The sequence below is a fragment of the Mastomys coucha genome, unplaced genomic scaffold, assembly GCF_008632895.1.
Source record: "Mastomys coucha isolate ucsf_1 unplaced genomic scaffold, UCSF_Mcou_1 pScaffold21, whole genome shotgun sequence".
NCBI classification, from domain to species: domain Eukaryota; kingdom Metazoa; phylum Chordata; class Mammalia; order Rodentia; family Muridae; genus Mastomys; species Mastomys coucha.
This window is the reverse complement of record NW_022196904.1, coordinates 72,526,117-72,550,169: the sequence shown is the minus strand read 5'-3', so window position 1 is coordinate 72,550,169 and position 24,053 is coordinate 72,526,117. Positions and strand designations below refer to the sequence as shown.

The window sequence follows — 24,053 nt, the reverse complement described above, 5'->3', positions numbered from 1 at the left end:
GATTTGTTGAAAGATTACTTTCTTGCTTCTTCTAGGGTATAGTTTTGCTCCTTGTGTTGGTGTTTTCCATCTATTATCCTTTGTAGGGCTGGATTTGTGGGAAGATATTGTGTAAATTTCATTTTGTCATGGAATATCTTATTTTCTCCATCTATGATAATTGAGAGTTTTGCTGGGTATAGTAGCCTGGGATGGCATTTGTGTTCTTGTAGGGTCTGTATCACATCTGCCCAGTATCTTCTAGCTTTCATAGTCTCTGGTGAGAAGTCTGGTGTAATTCTGATAGGCCTGCCTTTATATGGTACTTGACCTTTTCCCCTTACTGCTTTTAAAATTCTTTCTTTGTTTAGTGCATTTGATTATTATGTGATAGGAGGAATTTCCTTTCTGGTCTAGACTATTTAGAGTTCTGTAGGCTTCTTGTATGTTCATGGGCATCTCTTTCTTTAGGTTAGGAAAGTTTTCTTCTATAATTTTGTTTAAGATATTTACTAGCCCATTACATTGGGAGTCTTTACTCTCTTCTATACCTATTATCCTTATGTTTGGTCTTCTCATTGCACCCTGGATTTCCTGGATGTTTTGGGTTAGCAGCTTTTTGCTTTTTGCATTTTCTTTGACTGTTGTGTCAATGTTTTCTAAGGTGTCTTCTACTCCTGAGATTGTCTCTTCTGCCTCTTGTATTCTGTTGGTGATGCTTGCATCTATGACTCGATTTCTTTTCTAGGTTTTCTATCTCCAGGGTTGTCTCTCTGATTTCTTTATTGTTTCTATTTTCATTTTTAGATCCTAGGTGGTTTTGTTCATTTCCTTCACCTGTTTGATTGTGTTTTCCTGTAGTTCTTTAAGGGATTTTTGTGTTTCCTCTTTAAAGGCTTCTTGCTGTTTACCTGTGTTCTCTTGTATCTCTTTGAGGGTGTTATTTATGTCTTTTTTGAGGTCCTGTATCATCATCATGAGAAGTGATTTTAGATCTGAATCTTGCTTTTCCGGTGTGATGGTATGTCCAGGACTTGTTATGGTGGGAGAATTGGGTTCTGATGATGCCAAGTAACCTTGGTTTGTGTTGCTTATTTTCTTAAGCTTCCCCCTACCCCGACATCTAGTTATCTCTAGTGCTACCTGCCCTGGCTAAATCTGACTGGAGCCTGTCCTTCTTGTGATCCTGGTTGTGTCAGAACTCCTCAGACAGAGTTAAGCTGTCTCTGTGATCCTGTGATTCTGGGATCCTGTGATCCTGGGCTTGTTAGAGCGCCTGGGAGTAGAGCTTCCTTTGGGTGTTGTGGGGCTGGCTGCAGAGTTTGAGCCCAAGGTCTGCTCAGGGCACTGGCCCAGACAGACCGGAAGCAACCCAAGCCACTGGGCTGGCAGAGTTCCTATGTGCCTGAGTCCTGCTAGTCCCAGTTACTCCCAGTGTTGGGATACATGTTGTGTCCTCCTCACTTCTGATCCTGTTCGTGTTAGAGTACCTGGGAGCAGAGTTTCCTCTGGGTGTTGTGGGACTGGTTGCAGAGTTTGCATCCAAGGTCTGCTCAGGGCACCCACCCAGACTGCATGTTTTCTCTTTAATCCACATAAGTTTTAAGTTTTATTGCATTATGATGAGAAAAGTTACATGATTTCAATTTATCTGAATTTGTTAACAATTAAAAACATAATTTAAGTAAACAGAATTAAATCACATTCTTGTCTCCCTTTTGTACCCCAACTCCTCCCAGAGATCCCCCTTCAATACCTACAATATCTTTTTTGTCATATTCTTAAAAATTATAAAATATTATAACAATAAAAATGAGTATTATAAAAGTTGTTTGCTATAAAACAACAATCAATTTAACAGTCTTATGTAGATGCTTGTCTACAGCAATACTGAAAATACATACATTTTTCTCAATATACATGTTAAGCAACTCCAAACATATTAACTGTATATTTTACAATAATACATCACTACTAGTATTTTCTTAAATGAAGATAAATACATAAAGTCTTTTTGTTTGTTTGTTTGTTTTGTATTTAGTAGAGCTTAAAATCTTGGCTCTTACTGTGGTACAAACCCAAAATAAGAACAATTTTTAGACATTGGATTTCATTGTAATAAGGCTGTACTTCAATAACCTTCACATCACCAAAGGATTTTACCTCCATCGTAGCTAAGCTGAGAGTTGACAGCTATGCTGCGCCAAGGAATGAATTGTAGGCACAATTTTTGGATACAGACTTCCTGCTACGGTCAAGGCTATTTGACTTGAGTGAATGACTTTATTTTCAGCCCACAGAGAACAGGTTACACTCATTTAAGAAATGGTGTGTGTATTAAGATGGTCTATCCATAAAGTCATTCACCAATTGTTTCAGTGAACAATGGTTCTGCTTGGAGGTTGGCACAGACATTAGGTGAGGGTAAGAATCTTGTTCATTGGCTGTGATAATTTGGAAAAGCATTCACTAGACGTTTGTAACTCTTTATCAAGTTTAAAGAAGAGGACTTTATAAGTTACTCTCTCTGAGATGAATGCTTTTCCAAATTATCACAGCCCATCTTGTGTTAAAACAAATTTGTATTTCAGTTTGAGTATATTCTCTCTCTTCCACCCACTCCTACCCAATCCACCCTCCACACTCTATACCTATCCAACTCTGTGTCCTTATGTCTTATGTGTTCTTGGGTGTGTGACCATTCCCTAGAGCATGTCTATACTACCAGTAGCCACACCCTTAAAAAAAAACAACTCTCCATGACTACCTCTTCTCTTCACACTGGGATTTTTTTCTGGCTTGAGCTTGCAAAGGTCTCTGTCCATGCTTTCACATGGCTGTGTCACATGAGTTCATATGTATGTGCACCTGCCCTGTGGCAACTTTTTGTTTTATTTCATTTTTGATTTTGAGACAGAATTTCTCTGCATAGCCTTGGCTGTCCTATAAGTCAGTCTGTAGACCAGGCTGGCCTCAAACTCAGAGATCAGCCTGCCTCTGCTTCCCAAGTGCTGCGATTAAAGGTATGTGCCACCACCAACTGGTTAATCCTGTTGTGTTCTTAATGAATTATCCTTGCTCCCACAAGTCAGTGGATCTCTCTGTCATCATCAGAGGAGCTTCTTTTTATAGTATATAATGATTATCAGAGATCCACAACTGGTCAAGGCACAGATAGAAGGCACTATGGAGTGCTTAGCCCAAAGGAGACATCTATAGCATACCCACTTTGCCCCACGGCTCAGGGATCAATTGTGGAAAATGGAGCAGAAGATGCAAGAGATGGTGGATGGTTACAACCAAACAGTGATTTCTACACTCAACAGCGACATTTTCAACTTCTAGTTATTGTGCTCCATGCTTGCCTTTGCTTGACAGTATCTTCTTGGCCACCTGCCACTGCTATGTTCTCTCTAAGCTCTTGTTCCCTCAGAATCTATTATCCTCAAAAAGGGTTAAGCACTACAATGGCAACAGTGAGTTCCAGACTAATGGATTTGGCATTTGCTCCCTCCATATGTACTACAGTCCATAACAGTCCTAATCCTTACCTGCATTGAGGTGACCTCTCATCCTGTGCCCTTTCTTCCACTGTCCTATCTTCTAGAGCCCTTTGGCTCTTTATATATTTGCTTGTTTTGTATATGTGATACAAATGTATGCATGCATGTTTGCATGTGTGAAGGCTCATGCATGTGCATATATGCATACATATATGTAGAAACATGAAGTTAACATGGAATATTGTGCTTGATTATTTTCTATTTCATTTACTGAATTCAGAGCTCACTGATTCAGGCTTTATATCTATCTAGCATGCCTCAGGGATCACCTCTCCCTTCTTCTCGAGTGCTCGATTGCAGGTGGTCATCAGGACTGCCTAGCTTTTTGAAAGTGTGTTCTGGGGACCTGAATTCTGGTCCTCATGCTGGCATGGCAAGCATTTCATTCAGTGAACTATCCCCTGAGCCTCCTGTATACAACTTTTCTATGTCATGATATCCAGGAAAGTTTCAGACTCAAAGCAAACAGTCATGAAAATCTCAGATTGAACAAAAGTGTTGTATTCTCAAATCTCACCTGAGACCACTCCATGGCAACCCACTTGGGGCAATCAAACAGATTGCAAGTCTGCATCACCTTGGGCTTGGGTGCGTACATGCACTTCCATTCTTCCACTTGTAGAATCTCTGCATGCATAGATTCCTCCACACACACAAAACTCCTTCTCTGAATCCCTCCTCCACAGGACACCGAACATGCAGTCCAAGGATTATGTTCCCAGCTCAAAAGCAAACAAAGAAAAGTACATTATTTATTTGATGTATGCTTGTTTTTTTTTTCAAGTATACATTGGGTTTCAAAAGGGTGATTTCTTTGTATCAAGTCTTGTTTCCATTGAAAGAACACAAGACTTGTGTCTCCTAGGACTTTAATCTTAACTAGGGTTACAAGGAATTCACCTCCTCTCAACATGAATTTTCTATATGGTGAAGGTTCTATGCCCCAGTGTAGGGGAACGTCAGGGCTAGGAAGCAGGAGAGGGTGGAGTAGTGGGGGGGGGGGGAACAGGGGTTTGTTTTTATTTTTGTTTCTGTTTATTTTATTTTATTTTTATTTTTTTTGGAGGGTAGTCTGGGAAAGGAAATATTGTATGACATGTAAATAAAGAAAACATCTAATAAAAAATAAAAATAAAAAATAAAAAAGAATAATATACCCACCTTTGTTAGACTTCAAAGGGCTGTTATAATGATTACATTAATTAGAATATAGAATGTGAACAGGTTTTAAATTGTCTTCAATTATAACTAATGGACTAAATTACTGAGCATCATATCTCATATGATATCATATCATATCTGGGCATGGTGTGGCATGCTTATAATTCTAGTACTTGAGTGGTAAAGGTAGGAGGATCCAAGAATTTGAGGCAAATCTCAGCTATGTAGTGTCTGAGGCCAGTTTGAACCACACGAGACCCTGTTTCAAATGAAATAGCAAGGAAGGAAGGAAGGGAAAGAGGGAGAGAAAGAAGGAAGGAGGGGGGAGGGAAGGAGGGATGGGGAGGGAGGGAGGGAGGGGATACTAGTTATCTAGCTATCAGAAAAAATTCACATTTCTAATCAATGGCTCTAGATCAGTGGTTCTCAACCTGTGGATGGAGACCCCTTTGGGGTCCAATAACCCTTTCACAGAGACAGCATATCAGATATCCCATATATCAGATATTTACATTAGATTTATAATAGTAGCAAAATTACAGTTATGAAGTAGCAACAAAAATAATTTTATGGTCATGATTCACCACAATCTGATGGACAATATTAAAGGATCACAGGATTGAGAAGGCTGAAAAACACTCCTGGTTGTGAGTCACCACAATCTGATGGACAATATTAAAGGGTCACAGGATTGAGAAGGCTGAAAAACACTGCTGGTTGTGAGTCACCACAATCTGATGGATGATATTAAAGGATCACAGGACTGAGACGGCTGAAAAACACTGCTAACCTATCTGCCAACTCTGCATGAGTTCTTTTTTGATACCCGATGTTTAAGATGAGCTTGATGTCCTTGGTGATGGGCAACAGCACTCTACGTACAACCTTCCAATGATAGCTTGTTCCATTTAATTCTTAGAGGCATTTTTTCTCATTACTGAACCTGTTTCCTTTTAACTTTCTAAAAGAAACATTAGTGTTCCTTCAAAAACATTTAGAATCCCTTATAAAAGGGAGAGAGAGGATACTTAACTCACCGAGGGAGGGGTTGGAAGTGGTCATAAGGCATAATCTCTTTAAATCCATCACTGCAAAAGAAACCATTGTGAAAAGAACTTTCTAAGTCTGTCCACATGCGTGGTCATTCACTAATACAGATTTACTGTAAAAATATCATTTCTAAGTCAGTGAACACATTTGTCAACTAACACACATTTGATCTCTCAGAAGACAAAGCTCTTTCATGTTGAAAATCAAAAAAATGCCAAGTGGCTCACAGGCCACGCAACCAAAATTCTGACAGCATCTCTTCAGTTTTCAAGAGAAATGCTCGTGTAAGCCATTTCCAGTTGAATATAAAAATATAACGACAGCTAATGGCATATTAACCAAAAGAAAAATTCCCTTCATCTAGATATGCCTATTATTTCATTTAAAGTGTCACTATGCTAATAGAATGTATTAGTGCTATGAACACACCATTATGTTGGCCCACTCTTCAGAGCACCACTCTGCTTCCCAGAATCTGTCCTTTACAAGGTCTCCATGAATAGTGATATCCAACCAGGATTGCAGGAAATGAGCACCACAGTGATAGGAAATGCAACCTGTGGACAAGGCACGCTTGCCCACTGTGGCCAGCTGGAAGGCAGCTGGAAGGTCCAGGGGATTGATATTGGGCTGAAATTTTAAGATGCTGTAGGAAAGCCAGGAAACTTACCCAGACAATCCAAGTCAGCAGGTACTAAATTATGTGTCAGGACAATTTCTGCACAGCTTTGGCATGAAAACTGCTTGCTTCTTTGCACAATGCATTATTTATATGGAGTTAAGTGTGGACACTTCAAAAGCCAATATATAGTAATGGGTGACCCAGATTAAAGCCTAAAATAGTGAGTGGGAGATATTTGTGACTGACAGATGGACTATGTATGGAATCCTGGCAGGTCCACACATGTATGCATGTGCAAGAATTGCCCAAAAGGCTTTATTATAAAGATCTTACATACACATAATCCCATGACACGAGAGAACTAGCCCAAGGGAACAGACCAGCAAATATCTCTTAGTTCTTATTAACTGTGGTTATAAATGTGATCTGCCACCAGGATGTGCTCAAAAGTTAGGAAACGGAAGCATATTGCCCTGAAAGTACCCCTGTGTCCCACTTAGGTTTGACTTGTTTCTTTGAAAAGCAGGTGGACCAACCTCGACGGGCAAGGATCCATGCTGCATTCCTTCAGCTTTGGTTTCGGCTTCACATTTTCTGGGTAGTAATGGCAATAGTGGTCAGGCACTACCCTTTTCAAGCGGATGTCCATGCATTCAGCAGAGTTAAGCTGATAACCTAAAGATATATGAGAGAAAGGTATGAAAGCTCATTATTTCTGCATCTGCATGGCACACACTTTTCTTCATGGATAACCTAGCCCAGTGGTATTCAGCTCAGGGACTAACAGAAGAGAAGCACAAGGAAGAATGACCAAACAAGGGTCCCAGGGCTCTTCATGGTATTAGGCTAGAAGCACTGCCACTGAGGCCAAGATATGGGGACTTTGTGCAAAGGAGTCTCAGATTCCTCTGAAATGGCTGAAACCCAGGACCAAGCACAATACTTGAATTGACCATGGTCTACTGTCACACATTGCAATTGACTCCTTTAAGGGACTGTCTGGACCTTGGGTACAGTTTGGTTCTGTTCTCAAGTTACTGCCTGTTTGTTCTTGGTCACTATAGCAGCCCCTCCCTTCCTCCTTCCCCCCTTTTTCTTTCCCTCTCTCCCTCCCTCCCTCCCTCCTGTTTCCTTGTTTTCCTCCTTATTCTGGCAGTGCCTACTCCAATCTTCTTCCTTCCCCCAGATACTAGCTCAGATCTTTTGTTTATATATCCTTAAATGTGAAACTGTCTTGCATAACATTGTTGGGATGAATGTTTTGAACTCAATTGATCATTTTATATATATACATACATATGTATATATATATATATATGTGTGTGTGTGTGTGTGTGTGTGTATGTGTGTACCTGTATGTATACATATACATACATATATATGTACACATATATTATGAATGTGATTAAATGTATAAACACAATTAAATGAGCAAACACATCTGTGGGCTGAGGAATCAAACTTGGGGCCTTGACATGCCAAGTAAGCTCACTGCCCTTGACCTCGAGCCCCAGTGCTGATGATGTTTTAAATCACGGTCTATTTTCCACTCATTAAGGTTGTTTTACTTTACAGTATATTTTGAGAGCCAACTCTGACTATTTCTTTCACAATCCTCTACTGTTTGCCTCTGCTCTGTTTACTCATCTGCTCTCCTGAGGTAGCCAGGGCACCTTCAATGTCAATAACCATGCTGACTGTGGAATTGGCAAAGTCAGCAGAGGCAGGAGCAAAATCCATCTCCCTACTTCCTCTACCACACAGGCTTTCAAAGGGGAGTGAAGACTCACTCCTGACTTTAGTAAATCCAATTTGGACCATTTTCTTTGAGGAAAGTGAACATTCCAGGGTACTGAGCACAGCAAACTTAAAAATCAACTCACGACACGACCCTTTCCTTTCTTGAGAGCTCTGATGCCAGCTTTTCTGCCGTTGCCTAAATGTCACATTAACTGTTGTTTTTTAAAATGAGATAATTTTTCAAAACAAAAATGAGTTTTCAAAATTAAAAATAAAATAGCTGAAGCTAATTTCTCAGTGTCTACCAATTGGTCTAAAGGTCTAAAAATATATTTCAAGTCCTGATTGTGGAGAGGAGTCTGGCTTTATAAGCCACCAGGCAGCTTTCTACAAAGACGTGGCTTGGAAGTAAACTGAGCTCAGAGGAGCAGAGGATGGACTGGTACACATTACCAACAGCAAGGTTGAAACCGCAAGAATGCAAATGCAGATGGCGTCAACAGAACAGTGCTCGGCGGCCAGCTTCGGCGAGAAAGGCTGAACTATCAAACAGCCACGGCAATCCCAGACAAACTCGAGTGTAGCGTTATAGATAATTACAGCTGAGAGCAGGCGGTCCTTCCAGCGCCCTCAGCACCTCCAAGACCCACCAACTAATCTTCCTTATCCAAAAATCTCTGGCATGTCATTCGTACAATTACATAGGTTTGATTAGTAATATAATTAAAATTTGGCAGTGCATCCTGTATGGATCTGATGTATATAATTTTATTTTCCTCAAACAAGAACAGACTAAGATTACCTACCCTTCCTCGAGTCAGAGAAAAATCCATGTCCTAAGTGGAAACATTCTTGTAAAGGGACATACAGGTGTTTATAATTTGAGAGAGAGAGAGAATTCATTTTCTTGTTTAATTTTATTGCAGTTTAGAGATTTCCAAGAGTAAAGAAAGAAGGCAGATTATCTTTCAATACTGTGAACAAATGCATTGAATTGCTGCCAGTGTGTGGGAGAGGCTGGGCAGCCCCTGCAGCCTCTCTGTTTTCTTCCACATTATGTCCTCCCTTCCCTGTGGTATTGATCTCACTGGGAGGTGCCCCTGTGCACACTCATGGTTCCAGAAGGACGGAGTGTCTTTCTTTGGATATCAAAGTGTGAAGAAGAGAAAAAAAGCTCTTCCGCTCCCAAGAACTTAATCACTGGGATTACACTGAATCCTCTTGTAAAATGTCTCCCTTGTAGAGAAGAGCTTCTCTTTGGTTGTATGAGTGCAAACAGAAGTGTCTCTCTAAAGAACTATGTGTGAGAGACCAGAAATGAATAAGAAGAAAGGGAAGTCTGTTTCACTGCAGAGTGAGAAGAAAAAGCCCCTACCATTTCTTTGTGATCCATCATTTTGGGACCCTTGATGTACTGTTGTCTTCCCTGGACCTGTGATCTACCTACCTAACGATGTGGGGACTCAGCATGCTACACTGCCCCACTCTCTTCAGAGCTCCCATCAGCATCCACTGAGCCAAGCCCAGCCTAGCACCAGTGTGCTCAAGACTGCAGGGAAGAGAGGGGCATCCAGGATGATTTTAGCTTCGGACAAGCAGATAAGTTTGAAGTGCTAACTAGGTGCTAGGTGTTATACTACATCCCTCGACATGTACCATTGCATTGGGCTACACAACATGTCACCAGGAGACGAGCATCCTACCGACAGGTAAGAAACTGAGGTTCAAAGAGGTCTAGCTAAGACGAGACAGATGAGCAGCAAACCCTGATCCTCACACTCCAACGTTCTGCCTAGCCCACTTGGCCAGATGGCCTTTTCTGTAGTGGTTGAGATAGGACCAGAACCTGTATACACTGGGAAAATATTCTACCACTGAGTCACATCACCAGCCCCCAAAATGGCAGACCATTCCTGTGAACTTGGCATGCAAACATCAGAGCACAGAACTGGCTCACTGAGGCCCAGGTTTGTCCAGCTCAGAGTTTCCATTCCAAATGTGGTCTCTCCCCAGTCAGCTTGTGGGGAGCTCAGGGATTCTACATTTCCTTGAAGCCTGGTGCAGAGTCACTGACTGGAAGATCTAATGTAATTCATGTCACATATAAAATTGCTTGTCTCAGGGTAGGAGATGTAGCTTGGTTGGTAAGGTGTTTATTTAGTTTGCACAAGAACCTAGGTTCAATTCCCAGTCCTGCAAAACTTGGTCATTATGGTACATCCCTAGAATACAGCACTTGGTATGTAACTGTACAAAGACCTGAAGTTCAAGGTCCCTGGCTCCATAGAAAGTTTGGAGTGAGCTTTACCTACAGGAAAGCCTGTGCCAAAAAGCTGACACCCAGACAAGAGCTGTGTATCATGTTTGACAAAATTCAGAAATTAACAATAAACCCAGAGAGGTTCTAGCTGGCAAGAAGTTAAATTTTTCTAGTACAGTTTTGTTTTGTTGTATTTGTCTTTGTGGTTATGTTCTGTGTGGTTAGGGACAATTATTTCCTACATCAGGTGTTATGATTAAGTTATTTTTCTAAACATGTCGAAGTTTTTTAAAAAAAATACCCATTTAAAGAAAACTCCTTGAGTCACTAATAATGCGATGGTAACACAGACAAGGCAAAAAAAAAATGGTGATATCACCCACCATGTCTCTAACAGATAGTGGACATGTTGCTTTACAGAGTGATCCTCAGACTACAGAGTAGGGACGCCTGTGAAACACAACAGACCCAACCTCAGAGTTCTGACTCAGGGAGTTGGAGGTGAGGCCATGAATGTGCACGTTAGTACTGCTGATGCTGGAGTCTCAGAAGGATGCTCTCCTGGCTAGTTATATGTGAACTTGACACTAGCTGGGGTCATCTGAGAGGAGGGAGCCTCAGTTGAAAACCTGCCTCCATGACACTAGACTGTGGGCAAGCTTCTCAGGCATTTTCTTAAGTAGTGATTGACAGGGGGAGAGCCCAGCCTATTGTAAGTGGGGAGGATACTACTTGCCTAGTGGTCCTGGGTTCTAAAAGAAAGTAGGTTGAAGAAGCCATGAGAAGAAAGCCAGTAAGCAGCATTCCTCCAAGGCCTCTCCATCAGCCCCTGCTTCCAGGCTCCTGCCCTGTTTGAGTTCCGACCCAGGCTGTGTCCATGAAGAACCATGATGTGGAAGTATTAGCAAAATAAACCCTTTAATCCCCAATTTCATCATAGCAATACCTACCTAACTCTACCTAAGCCAGATGCCTATAGGATTCTAATTAAGTCCTCCATAGCAATACCTACCTAACTCTACCTAAGCCAGATGCCTATAGGATTCTAATTAAGTGCTCCATCACCCTGCATCTAAACAAACTGGCTGGTACTCAGAAAATTCACATTTTCCTTTCATTCTACAGCCTTGACCCATCCTTGGGTTATTATTCTTACATTCCTAGGAAACAGGTTCCCACCAGGGTCTGTGCTACCCTGTGCTTCCAGACAGAAAAGCCAGAATCTCCTTTCAAGGGAAACTTAAATCCCAGATCTGACCTGCACGTTTATGAGAACCTGGCACTGCCCACGGAGTCCTCCTCAATGCCCCTGTAGTTAGGATGATACAGGCTGAGCCTCTGTTTCTGTCCTGATGCTCTGAATGGGTGTTATTCTGTAATCTTCAAGGGAAGAAATGGTTTGGGGCTGAGGTTCAAACAGAACCCTGCCCAAGATGCCTTTCTCACTCAGGGACAGAAGACAACTCAGGAGGCACAGAAGGACAGTACAATCAGGGACAGAAGACAACTCAGGAGGCACAGAAGGACAGTGTAATTAGAGCCTGACCATATCATCTGATGGACTGGTACCCTTGCTAAGTTTTTAACCTCAGTTTGGCATAAATTAAACACCACACAAACTTTTTCAGGCCATGGGAGCTATGGTAAATAACCCTCAGCACATAGCTGGTCAGGTTGCAAGCACCCAGTATCACTGTCTGGTGCTCATAGGGAAACTCTGCCTAGTGCACTGGGAATCTCAGAAACTTGAGGGTCCTGGGCTCAAGAATCCCTTGCTCTCTTACTTAAAAGTTCAGCTCATTACTTTGGCATTGGCTGTGGCTGCCTCCCCATGGACTCCAGGCTATTGCGTCTCCACACTAAGCAGACCAGTGTCTACTGAAATCCTTTACTTTGCTTATGTATTGCACTTGGATTACACTTGACCCCAAACCTTCTTTACCTGTCTATGAAGACCTTGAACTCAGCACACACAAGACACTATCTCCTCTCCCAGACTTAAAGTCCATCTCAACCAGGCATGTGTACACCCTGATGTACAGCTCTGGATATCCAAGAATGAAGTCTGTGCCTCACCTCCTCCACATGTCACGGTGCAGGGAAAGAAGTCAGTCTGTCTCCACTGATGGCTGATGGGCTGGTAAAAGAAGAACTGGACCACGCTGCCTTTGGCCACCGTGTACCTGGTCTGGACAGAGAGAGCAGTGATTGCCTGGCACATTCCACACAGTGAGCCTCAGATTCTGCCTTCTTCGCCTGTCTTAGGCTACACCCACAAGTATGACAATACACTAAGCTACAGAAGAACTATGGGAGCTTTAGATGGGATATCCTGTCACTTAGACTTGTCCCAAATGGGGGTTCAGGAGATCACTAACCAGTCTCCCTGGAGCCATTTTTCCACATAACTCTATGCCTGTCAACAGACTCACACAGAAGTATGTTAACTCGTTTGCTTACTTATTTGATGCTTTTCCTTCCTGAAATGTTAGGTCCTGTTTCCATGACACTAGAAACTGAGATTTAATTTGGGTTGGGCTCGCTTATAGCATTACATGTAACTGGGACTCTGACTCTAAGGATACTGATTTTGCTTTGATGTTACACCAATGGTATTTAATTTTCCACTAGTGTGAACTCATTGTATGGAGCAAAGGGCTTCATTATATATTTCCAGACATGCAAATAATGTACATTGATTCTAAATTTTTTTACTGTACAACAAGAGTTTTAAAATAACAACAACTTGAGTAGTCCTTCCTAGCAGTGCTTCTAATGGCACACTATGGGAAATTTACCTTCAGTTAATTCAGTGTACACAGACACACTGTGGTCATATATGAATGTTCTATTAGCTAGTTAAAAGGGTAGTGCTGGGGCAGGGAGCAGTTATAGGTAGGACTGCATTCATTTGTAGGTGTTTGCTCAAGCAACAAGCTCTTTTCCTATTTTGTCTTTAGTTTCTTCCCTGGTTGAACTATAGAATCCCTGTGAATTTAGAAAGACTCACAGGAAGCAGCAAAGAGAGGGAAAATAAGTTAAGCTCAAAGGAGGAAGGCCCCAAGATGGGGACATACATATGATACCCAGGACTGTATACCTCAAAATCTTCTAGAGAGGAGATGCTGAGTGTTCTCAGCACAGTAAGGTGACAATGATGTGAGAGAATGGTGTCTCTTTAGTTATTCTACTGCATATGCAAATGTTCAAAAAGTTAAACAATAAAGTGAGGCCTTCTACAAGAAATGGATGTGACAATTATAATAATTAAAATGTGATCAGTCACAGACAAGGCTGGAGCCTGACAAACACTGAAGAAGTCAGTGAACAAACATCTTGAGATTTCAGGATAGATAGTTGTAAAGTGTTCTATAAAGTGAATACCAAGTCCTGGAAAGAGTATTTCAAGGAAGCAAATACCCTGTCCTGAGGAGCTAGAGAGATGGCTCAAGGGTTAAGAGCACTGACTACTCTTCTAGAGGACCTGGGTTCTAGTCTCAGCAGCCAAGTGGCAGATCACAGTGGGTCTGTTACTTCAATTCCAGAGGGATACAGTGCCCTCTTCTTCTCTCCACAGGCACCAGGCACTGTATATATACACTGTATATAGGCATACATGTAGTTAAAGCGTTCATATACATAAAATTAAAATAAAAAAAACCACCTGGCTTCCAGTCTGGGGGTCAGGGGCAGCACTCATGGCACTCTACCTCACAGCCCTGCCTGCCTCCCAAGAGGTCTCTGGCTCTAACCAGGCATGCACAGATGAGGCAGCCCCAAATACCCACCCCAAGTCTGCCCTCCCTCCCACTAGGCATGCAAGGACACCAGCAAGCTAAGAAGCCCTGGGCTTTGCCTTACCCAGTAGGAGCTCAATATTCCATCCAGTCCATGTCTACACCAGTGTTGGTCAAGGAGCATGAATGGGACACAATCCCATAGCTTTGCCTGCACTCCAAGAAGCTGGCACTAACCCCTAACCTGACACGCACAGGAGGCCTGCTCAAACCTGAGAGACAGATCCATCTGCCTCAGGGAACACATGCTCCAATGTAGAACACTCAGGTCAACCTGAGTGTCCAATACCAGAGACAACTAGATGAAAAAAAGGCAAGTAAGTAGAACATAATCAAAAGAAACCAATGCAATATGGCACCATCAGAAGAACCCAGCTCTCCTATTACAGTAAGTCCTGGATATCCTAACACACCTAAAGAGCAAGATCTCATCTCATGAAGACGATAGATGCCTTTAAAGAGGAAGCAAGTAAGCTCCTTAAAGAAACACAGGAAAATACAATCAAACAGGAGAAGGAAATGAGTAGAACAGTCCAAGACCTATAAATAAAAATAGAAGCAATAATCAAAACACAAATGGAGGAACCCTGGAGATGGAGACCTAGGGAAGAGATCAGGAACTACAGATCAAGCATCACCAACAGAATACAGGCGATGGAAGGGAGAATCTCAGGCATAGAAGATACCATAGAAGATATTGATAGATCCATCAAAGAAAATGCCAAAGGTAAAAAATTCCTAAACAAAACATCCAGGAAATTTGAGACACTATGAAAAGACAAAACCTAAGAATATTAGGAATAGAAGAGGGTGAAGACTTACAGTTCATAGGGCCAGAAAACATTTTCAACAAAGTCATAGTAGAAAACTTCTATAACCTAAAGAAAGAGATAGCTATAAGCATACCAGAAGCCTACAGAACACAACATAGATAGCATAAGCAAAGAAAATCCTCCTACCACATAATAATCAAAACATTAAATATACAGAACAAAGAAAATATTAAAAGCTACAAGAGAAAAAGGTCAAGAAACATATAAAGGCAGACCTATCAGAATTACCTGACTTCTCAACAAAGACCCTAGAAGCCAGAAGATCCTGAACTTACCGACCCTAAGAGACCACAAATGTCAGCCCAGACTATTATACCCAGCAAAAATGTCAATAACTATAAATAGAGAAACCAAGATATTCCATAACAAAACCAAATTTAAACAATAACTTTCTACTAATCCAGCCCATAATCAAGTAGATCTCATCCCGGGGATGCAGGAATGGTTCAGTGTATGAAACTCCATCAGTTTAATCTATTATATAAAGAAAAACTGAAAGACAAAAATATCATGATCATATTATTAGATGTTGAAAAAGCCTTTGACAAAATCCAACACCCCCTTATGTTAAAAATCTTGGAGGGATCAGTGATTCAAGGTACATACCTAAATATAATAAAAGCAATATACACCAAGCCAATAGCCAAACACCAAATTAAATGGAGAGAAACTTAAAGCTATCCCACTTCAACCAGGGACAAGACAAGGCTGCCCTATCTATTAACTACAGTACTGGAAGAGCTAGCTGGAGCAATAAGACAACTAAAGTAGAGCAAGGAGATACAAACTGGAAAGGAAGACATCAAGGCATCACTATTTGTGGATGATATGGTAGAATACATAAGTGACCCAAAAATCCCACCACAGAACTCCTACAGCTGATAAATAATTTATCAAAGTGACTGGATATAAAATTATCTAAAAGAAGTCATAGCTCTCCTTTATACAAATGATAAACAGGCACAAAAAGAAATTAGGAAAATGGCACCCTTCACAATAATCATAAATAATATAAAATATCTTGGTGTAACTCTAACCAAACAAGTAAAATACATGTATGACAAGAACTTCAAGTCCCTGAAGAAAGAAATAGAAGAAGATATCAGACCAAAAGATCTCCCATGCTCAGGATTGGTAGGATTAACATAGTGAAAATGGCCATCTTGCCAAAAGGAATCTATAGATTTAATGCAATCCCCGTCAAAATTCCAACACATTTTTTTAAAGATCATGAAAGAGCAATTCTCAAATTCATATGGAAAAAACAACAACAACAACAAAAAACTCAAGATAGCTAAAGCAATCATGAAAAATAAAAGGACTTTTGGAGGAATCACCATGCCTGAACTCAAGTTGTACTGTAGAGAAATAGTGATAAAAACTGCATGGTATTGGTACAGAAACAGACAGGTTGATTAATGGAATATAATCAAAGACTCTGACATAAATCCACATATGTATGAACATTTGATTTTTTGACAAAGAAGCCCAAAACATATGTTATGGTTTGGTCTAAATTATGTTAATTTGGTCCCCCAAATTGCATGAGAATCCACACATAAAATGCTCAGGGTCCCTGACCCCAGTTGGTTCTGATTGGTAAAAAGTTGCTGGTGGCCAATGGCTGGGCAGCGAGACAGAGTAAGGACTTTTAGGATTCCTGGGCAGGGGATCAAGAGAGGAGGAAGGAGAGAGCCTCCATGCTGGGAAAGGAGTAAACACGAAACCTGAGAGGTGCAGAAGAGAGAGCATATCCAACATGGAAGAGTTGGGCATTGTGGTCTATGACAGCTGCAGGTCTGATCTAGGGCAGCAAAGATGAAATACAAGTTTTAGTAAGTGATGAGTTGGGATGATCTGAAAATACAACAGCAGCATAGAGGTTTGGAAGTGCCCAGCCATCCATCTGTTTAAGGCATATTAAACTATAAGGCTACATGTGTGTGTCTTTCATTCAGGAACCCAGAACATTGGGGCAAGTAGCAAGGAATGTGCAGCTACTGCTGGGTTGATTTAAGTAGCGTTAACTGGCTATTGCTGCAACCAAACAATGGAAACAAGAAAGTATTTTCAATAAATGATGCTGGTCTAACTGGATGTCTGCGTGTAGAAGAATGCAAATAGATCCATATTTATCACTCTGAACAAAACTCAAGTCCAAGTGTATCAAGAACTTCAACATAAAATCCAATATACTAAATATAATAGAAGAGAAAGTTGGGAAATAGCCTTGATTTGTGTTGGTACAGGAGACAATTTCCTGAACACAACAGTAATGGCTCAGGCTCTAAGATCAACAATTGATAAATTGTTGAAAAGCTTCTGTAAGGCAAAGGACACTATCAAAAAGACAAATTTGCAGTCTACAGATCTAGAAGATATCTTCACTAGCCCTAGGTCTGACAGAGGGCTAATATCCAAAATATATAAAGAGCTCAATAAGTTAAACTCCAATAAAGCAAATAACCCAATTAAAAAACGGGACACAGAATTAAACAGAATTCTCAACAGAGGAATCTCAAATGGCTGAGAAGCACTATAGAAATGTTCAACACCCTTCCATAGTCATCAGAGTAATGCAAATCAAAAAGATCCTGAGATTCCACCTTACACCAATCAGAATGGCTAAGATCAAGACTCAAGCAGCAGCACATGCTGGAGAGGATGTGGAGAGTGGAGAACACTCCTCCATTGCTGGTGGGATTGCAAACTTGTAAAACCACTCTGGAAAGCAATCTGGTAGTTTCTCAGAAAATTGGAAATAAGTCTATCTGAAGACCCAACTATACCACTCCTGGGCATATACTGGAGCATATCCAAAAGATGCTCCAACATATAGCAAGGACACATGCTCCACTATGTTCATACCAGCCTTATTTATAATAGCCAGAAGCTGGAAACAACCCAGATTTTCTTCAGCAAAAGAATGGATACAGAAAATGTGGTTCATTTACACAATGGAATACTGCTCAGCTATTAGAAACAAGGAGTCATGAATTTTGCAGGCAAATGGATGAAACTAGAAAATATTATCCTGAGTGAGGTAACCCAAACCAAAAGGACATGCAAAGTATGTGCTCACTGATAAGTGGTTATTAGCCATAAAGTAGAGAATACCCATGATACACCCCACAGATTCAAATAACTTAAACAAGAAGGAAGGCCTAAACAAAAATGTTTGGATCACACTTAGAAGGGGAAACAAAATAGTCATAGGAGGCAGAGGGAGGAAACTGGGTAGGAGATGGGAGTGGGAGGGGAATTGTGAGGCAGGATCAAGTGTGGGGAGAAACAGCAGAGAGGTCCAGAGAGCCAGCAGAATGAAAGGAAATCTGCAGCTGTCTGGGTGGGGTTAGAAGGTAGGCGGTGGGAAGGTGGGAGGGGAGAATCTCTAGGAAATCCAGAGACCTGGGCTAGGGGAGGCTCCCATGAGTCCATATGCCTAACGGTGGGGACACAGAACCTGAAGAGACCACCTGTAGCCAGACACGACTCCCAGTGGAAGGATAGGGACACCAACCCATCCACAAAATTTTCAAACCAAAACAGTATCCTGGATAAAAGAAATTCAGGGATGGAGCAGGAAAGGCCAAACAATAACCATCCCATCCCACGGACAAGCACCAATCCTTGACATTATTAATGATACCCTATTATGCTTGCAGACAGGAGCCTAGCATAACTGTCCTCTGAGAGGCTCTCGCCAGCCACAGACTGAAATAGATGCAGAGACCCACAGCCAAACATTAGACTTATGGAAGAGATGAGAGGAAGAATTGAAGGCCCTTAAGGGAATAAGAACCCCACAGGAAGAACAGCAGAGTCAACAAACCTCAATCCCTAGGAGCTCTCAGGGTCTGACCACCAACCAAAGGACCTGCATGGGCAGGAACATAGGAAGCATCCCACTCAGTCTTCTTGGCTGCTTTGTGTGGCCTCAGTGGAAGAGGATGTGCCTAATCTGGCAAAGACTTGATGTGGAAGGGGGGGCTTACCTAGGGGCCTCCACCCTCTCAGAGGAGAAGGGGGGTATGGAGGAGGAACTCTGTGAGGGAGGGTCTGGGAAGGGCATTCAGGATATAAATCAATTAATTGATTAATTAGTTTAAAATGAACTGGAAATAAAAACAAAATCTAAAACAATATCCAGCTATATCCAAGTGAGGTATAAAATGATATATAGTTTTATGAAGAATAAATTCAAAATAAATTATAAAATATAGTGCTGATGCCAAAATGGAACTTCTAAGTGAAAGCATGGATGGTTAACATTTGAACCAGATCAAAAGGAGAAAACCACATCACTGTCTTAGATACAGCAAGCTTTGATAAATTCTACACCTTGATAAATTCATATCATGAAATGAGTATCTTCCATCAAGTAACAGAACTTCTTCAGAAGATTCTGCAACAAACCACATAAACCCTGCACACAAGAGAGCTTTGCCCTGAAATGACAGGCATTAGAAAGGGAGGCTGCTGTCTTCATTTCTGCTCAATGTTGTTACACAGGTCCGAAATAGTGCAAGATAAAAAGAAAACACAAAATGACAGGAAAGGAAACGACAACAGCCATTATACAGATGCCCCAACTATGCATGGATATTTCAAAAGAACACACAAATAACTAGCAGGAGTATGCGACTACAGGGAGAACATAATCAGGTATAAAAGCCTATTTGATTTTCACTCAATAGATCTGAGTATATAGAAAATGGGGGAAGCGATATTATAAAAACATTAAAAAAAACAAACACTGGAGATAAGTCTAATACATTACATGTAAAACACACATACGGGAATCACAAACACTGAGAGTAATTTTAATTATCTGAACAAATGTGTGGAAATACCATATTTATAGATCAGCATGGATGATATTGGGAAGCTGCTGATTTCCCTCACAAACAGATCCAAAGAGTTCTGTCTGCTTGTTTGTTTAGAAAATATCATCTGAGTCTTTCAATCTTATAATTTATTCTTAAGTAAATTCAATCTTAAAATTTATTCTTAGAGAATTTCATACATGAATACGATGTATTTTAGGTCATGTCCACCTGTCACTCCCTACCTCCAACTCCTCTGAGGAGTTTTATGAAAACTGGCAAACGACTTTAAGGTTGACAGAGAAATGCAGAATCCAGAAGAGCAAGGATCCTCTTCAAGAACACAGCTAAAGAGCCCTCAGCAAGATGAAGACATCACTTTAACATAGCAGTAGGTAAATCACAAAGGTACTTGAATAACTCTCACCATGGAACAAAAACCTTAAAGTGCACCTACACAGTGTGGCCTCGGGATTTAGGGATAAGATAAAAGGGTTGTTCTCCATGCAGTGGGCTTGTGTCGATGGGATGGTTATGTCAAAAGCAATACTAACTGAACTTCGCAACATATACAAAGCTAAGAGCAGGTGAAAAATAAACACAGACTCGGATGAAGCAAAGATTTCTTGCCCAGGACACAAACAGCACCACAGGCATTCCACACCATAGACAGGCAATAAAGATGGATATGTCACACCCAAGCGAACAGGAATGATGGATCTCCCACACTGCAAGCAGACAGTGCAGATGGACATGCCACATTTCAAATAGGCAGTAGAGATGGCACGACACATTGCAAACAGTTGGTAAGTATGGATCTCCCACATTGCAACCAGGCAGTAAAGAAGGGTATGCCACACTGCAAACAGATGAAAACCCTTTCTGGAATGTATGGAAACTAACAGTGGAGAAAACTTGAATCTAAAAAGTCAAGAAGCAATATCAAAATAAACCCAGAGAAGAAAAGGAAACAAAGGTTAAAAAATGTGTATAAACAGAAAGAAAAGTGAAAGTAAGAAAAAATAATCCATGCAACTAAAAGTTAGTATTTAAACATGTCAGAGACACTTTTGTGGTGGGTGATTAGACAAACCTAGACAAGGAGCCAATAAATAATGTCTAGTCTAGTCTAGTCTAGTCTAGTCTAGTCTGTTCTATTCTATAGCCCAGACTACCCTGGAACTTACACTATGGTCCAAGTCAGTCTTGAATTAACAATCCCTACCTCCTCCTCTTAAGTTGTGAGAATGCAGTAGGTACATGCTCACTTTAAAGATCCAGGCTTAATAACCTCCAAGAGATGCCAAGGGCTGCCAAGGAACCACACTATCTTTTCCATAGCCTGTTACTCTCCAACTCTCCAAGAAAACAGTTTGTGCTTCTTCCTCAGTCTTCCAACTCTTTCTGAAAGATCATTCATCCACATCTGATACCCTGCATCCCATTTCAGGAGAAGATGTAAATAGGACACAAGGACATCTCTCCATCTATCTCCATTTAATCTGCTCCTCATTAACTGCTCTTCTCCTCACTCCAGACACTCTTCCCACCATAGGGGGAGAAGATAGCCCTGAGAAATATACCAGGTATCACTAACTGCCAACTAGACCCACAGACAAAACTAACAAGCACTATATATGCAAATGCACCTGAAGCTGCCACCTTCCCTGTTTACAGTCATCTCTCTGCTTCCATTTTAAGTAGCTAGATATGGCTAACAGGGGTGGCATTGAAGGACAAGTAGATTAAGATGCCTAAGTAGAGCTTTGTGCTACATTGTTAGTTTCTTGGTTTGGTTTTGGCTGCCATTGTAACTAGCAGAGGAAATGAGTTTTGTATCTTGAAAAGCATTGTAACAATAACAATAATAATAATAATAATAACAATAATAACAATAATAATAATAATAATAATAATAATAATAATAATAATAATAATAATAATAAGAAGAAGAAGAAGAAGAAGAAGAAGAAGAAGAAGAAAAAGAAGAAGAAGAAGCTCCTGGTGATATGGTCCCCTGGGACTTCCATACTCAGGCAATCCTCTGCCTCACTGTACTTCAAACTGAAAGCATAAGCCTACGAGAAGAAAATATTAGACAGTCTCTTAGATGCCTGTGAAGCTGAGGAGCTCTTGGGGCTGGGACTCAAAAGGCAATGGTGGCAGCTGAAAGGTAGACACAGAAGGGCGAGGAGGTTAAAGTCACTCACAGCTACATACCAAACCTGGGAACATCCCCAGTTACAAAAAGTAAAGCAAACAAGCAGAGTGGGAAAAAAGCATGCCCCTTCACTTAAGAAGCTAAAATGGGGTAAAGTGATGGATCGGCAGACAAGTGCCAAACCTGGAGGGAGTTCTATCCCTGAGACACACAAGGAGGAAAGAAGTAACTCCTGCATATTGTCTGTGGGCCTCCGCTTGCCCTGTGCCACACACGTGTAACCACCCATGCCCTCTCTCCAGAGACAATGAATAAATTAAAATCTAATAAAGATAAAAAAGAAACTCAAGCAACCCCATGATTCTGTTATCACTAACTCAAAAACTTCCAACTTGATAAAATGTGATTATTAAAATCTACTTCATATGTCAAAGAAAAACAATAAAAGTGAACAATGTTTCTTTGTAGACATACATTTTATTTAACAAAATTGTTTTAGTAATGAGTTTTGGTAAAACTCTATTAAGTAGACTAGTTTCAATAAATTACCCTGTCCATATCTTTCCAACAAGGGTGAGGTTTTTGTACATGCTGTAGATATGGGTTAAGGTACCTGGGAAGGGATGCAGAAGAAGTATGCAAATGCCACAGGAAAGACTTGAATATTAGTGGAGCTGAGTGCCTGGGTTGGGTAGACATTTTCTAGACATTGTCCAAAGCACCTTGAGCTGATGACTTGGGTCTCTACCTGGGCCCCGCCTGAGACTGAACACTTCATGAGCTGAAGATGTTCTGATGTGGTGTTCCCAGGTTGCTGCCGATGGAGGCAGCCACCCTAATGGACATTTTCACTTTAAGGTTCTACATGGGAAATTAGTAAAAGTCCTTTTCCCACCTTTGGATCTCCTTGACATCTGTCTTTCCCTCCTGTGGAGAGACCTGTTATTACAATCTCCCTGTCCACCCCTCCCATCTGACCCTCTGTCAAACACCTTCCTATACCCATAGAGGCATAAGGGACAGGCTTTGCACAGCTCACATCTAAGCCTGACCTGGGGAAGATGTGTTCTCACCATTTCACAGAAGAAGTGCTATGATTTGGTCCTCAGCTCTGACCTTGAAATGCTATGAGAATTAAATCCATCGAGAAACATCTCTCTCCATCAAACCTAACTATAAAGACAAAAGTAAACTAACAACAAAATAATAACAATAACCTGTAGCAGTCATGGCTCTAAAGCTAATGCTTTCTCTCTGTATTTCTGTTGACAATAGCCTGGCCACTTGCTCACCCACCTAAACAAGTCCCCAGGGGCAGACATGTCCTCTGATATCGACAATCAAGTACATACAGAGTGACAAGTCAGAAAAGTCCAGATCACTCACAGCAATGTCACCTGCTTTGTTAGGGAAATGAAGTCACATTCAGCTTCTCACTTGGATACTTTGGAATAATTTCTAAAAGTATTAATATAAAATATTCACAGTTTGCATATATTTACATATATAACTTAACTATGAATTTTTATATTGATGAGAAATATATGTGAGTGTGTGTGTGTGTGTGTGTGTGTGTGTGTGTGTGTGTGTGTGAGATCAAAGGAGCTGGTGAGTTCCAAAGATTGGATTCAGGTTTTCAGGCTTGGTAGCAAGCAAGCACCTGCCCAGCCATCTTACTAGCCCCCAAATTTATTAATTTGGAAAAAATCTCACAGTATAGCCTAGGCTGGCCTCAAATTTGTGTTCTTCCTGTCTCAGCTGCCTGATTACTGACATGAATTAGCACTCTCTGCTTGAAATGCTTGAAGAAATGACTCTCAGAGGCCACATTACAGGAACATGTCAGATTCTCAGAAAGCTCAACCTTTGTGATCAGCAGCAAACACTCAGCAGGTCATGGGATTGGGATAGAGGGCAGTGATGAATAATTGAAATTCTTTTCCCGTTGCCACAATTTCAGATTGACTTGTGTCCCATAAGAAACAACACTGGGGCCTTGCAGTGCTAGCATATGCCTTTAATTCCAGCACTCAGGAGGCAGAGGTCAGGGCAGAGGCAGGG

At 41.0% G+C, this 24,053-nt stretch overlaps 1 protein-coding gene across 1 annotated transcript in view; it reads right to left on the bottom strand.

Annotated features, from left to right (window-relative positions):
- The window catches only part of Adamtsl3 (ADAMTS like 3), a 294,408-nt gene that overhangs the window by 99,025 nt on the left and 171,330 nt on the right, over positions 1–24,053 (bottom strand). The window contains exons 10-13 of the mRNA XM_031384883.1: positions 12,452–12,563; positions 6,912–7,050; positions 5,741–5,791; positions 4,060–4,264 (exon numbers count right to left, since the gene is read on the bottom strand). Of these exons, the coding sequence (XP_031240743.1) occupies positions 4,060–4,264; positions 5,741–5,791; positions 6,912–7,050; positions 12,452–12,563 (507 nt within the window). The remainder of the gene's footprint in view (positions 1–4,059; positions 4,265–5,740; positions 5,792–6,911; positions 7,051–12,451; positions 12,564–24,053) is intronic.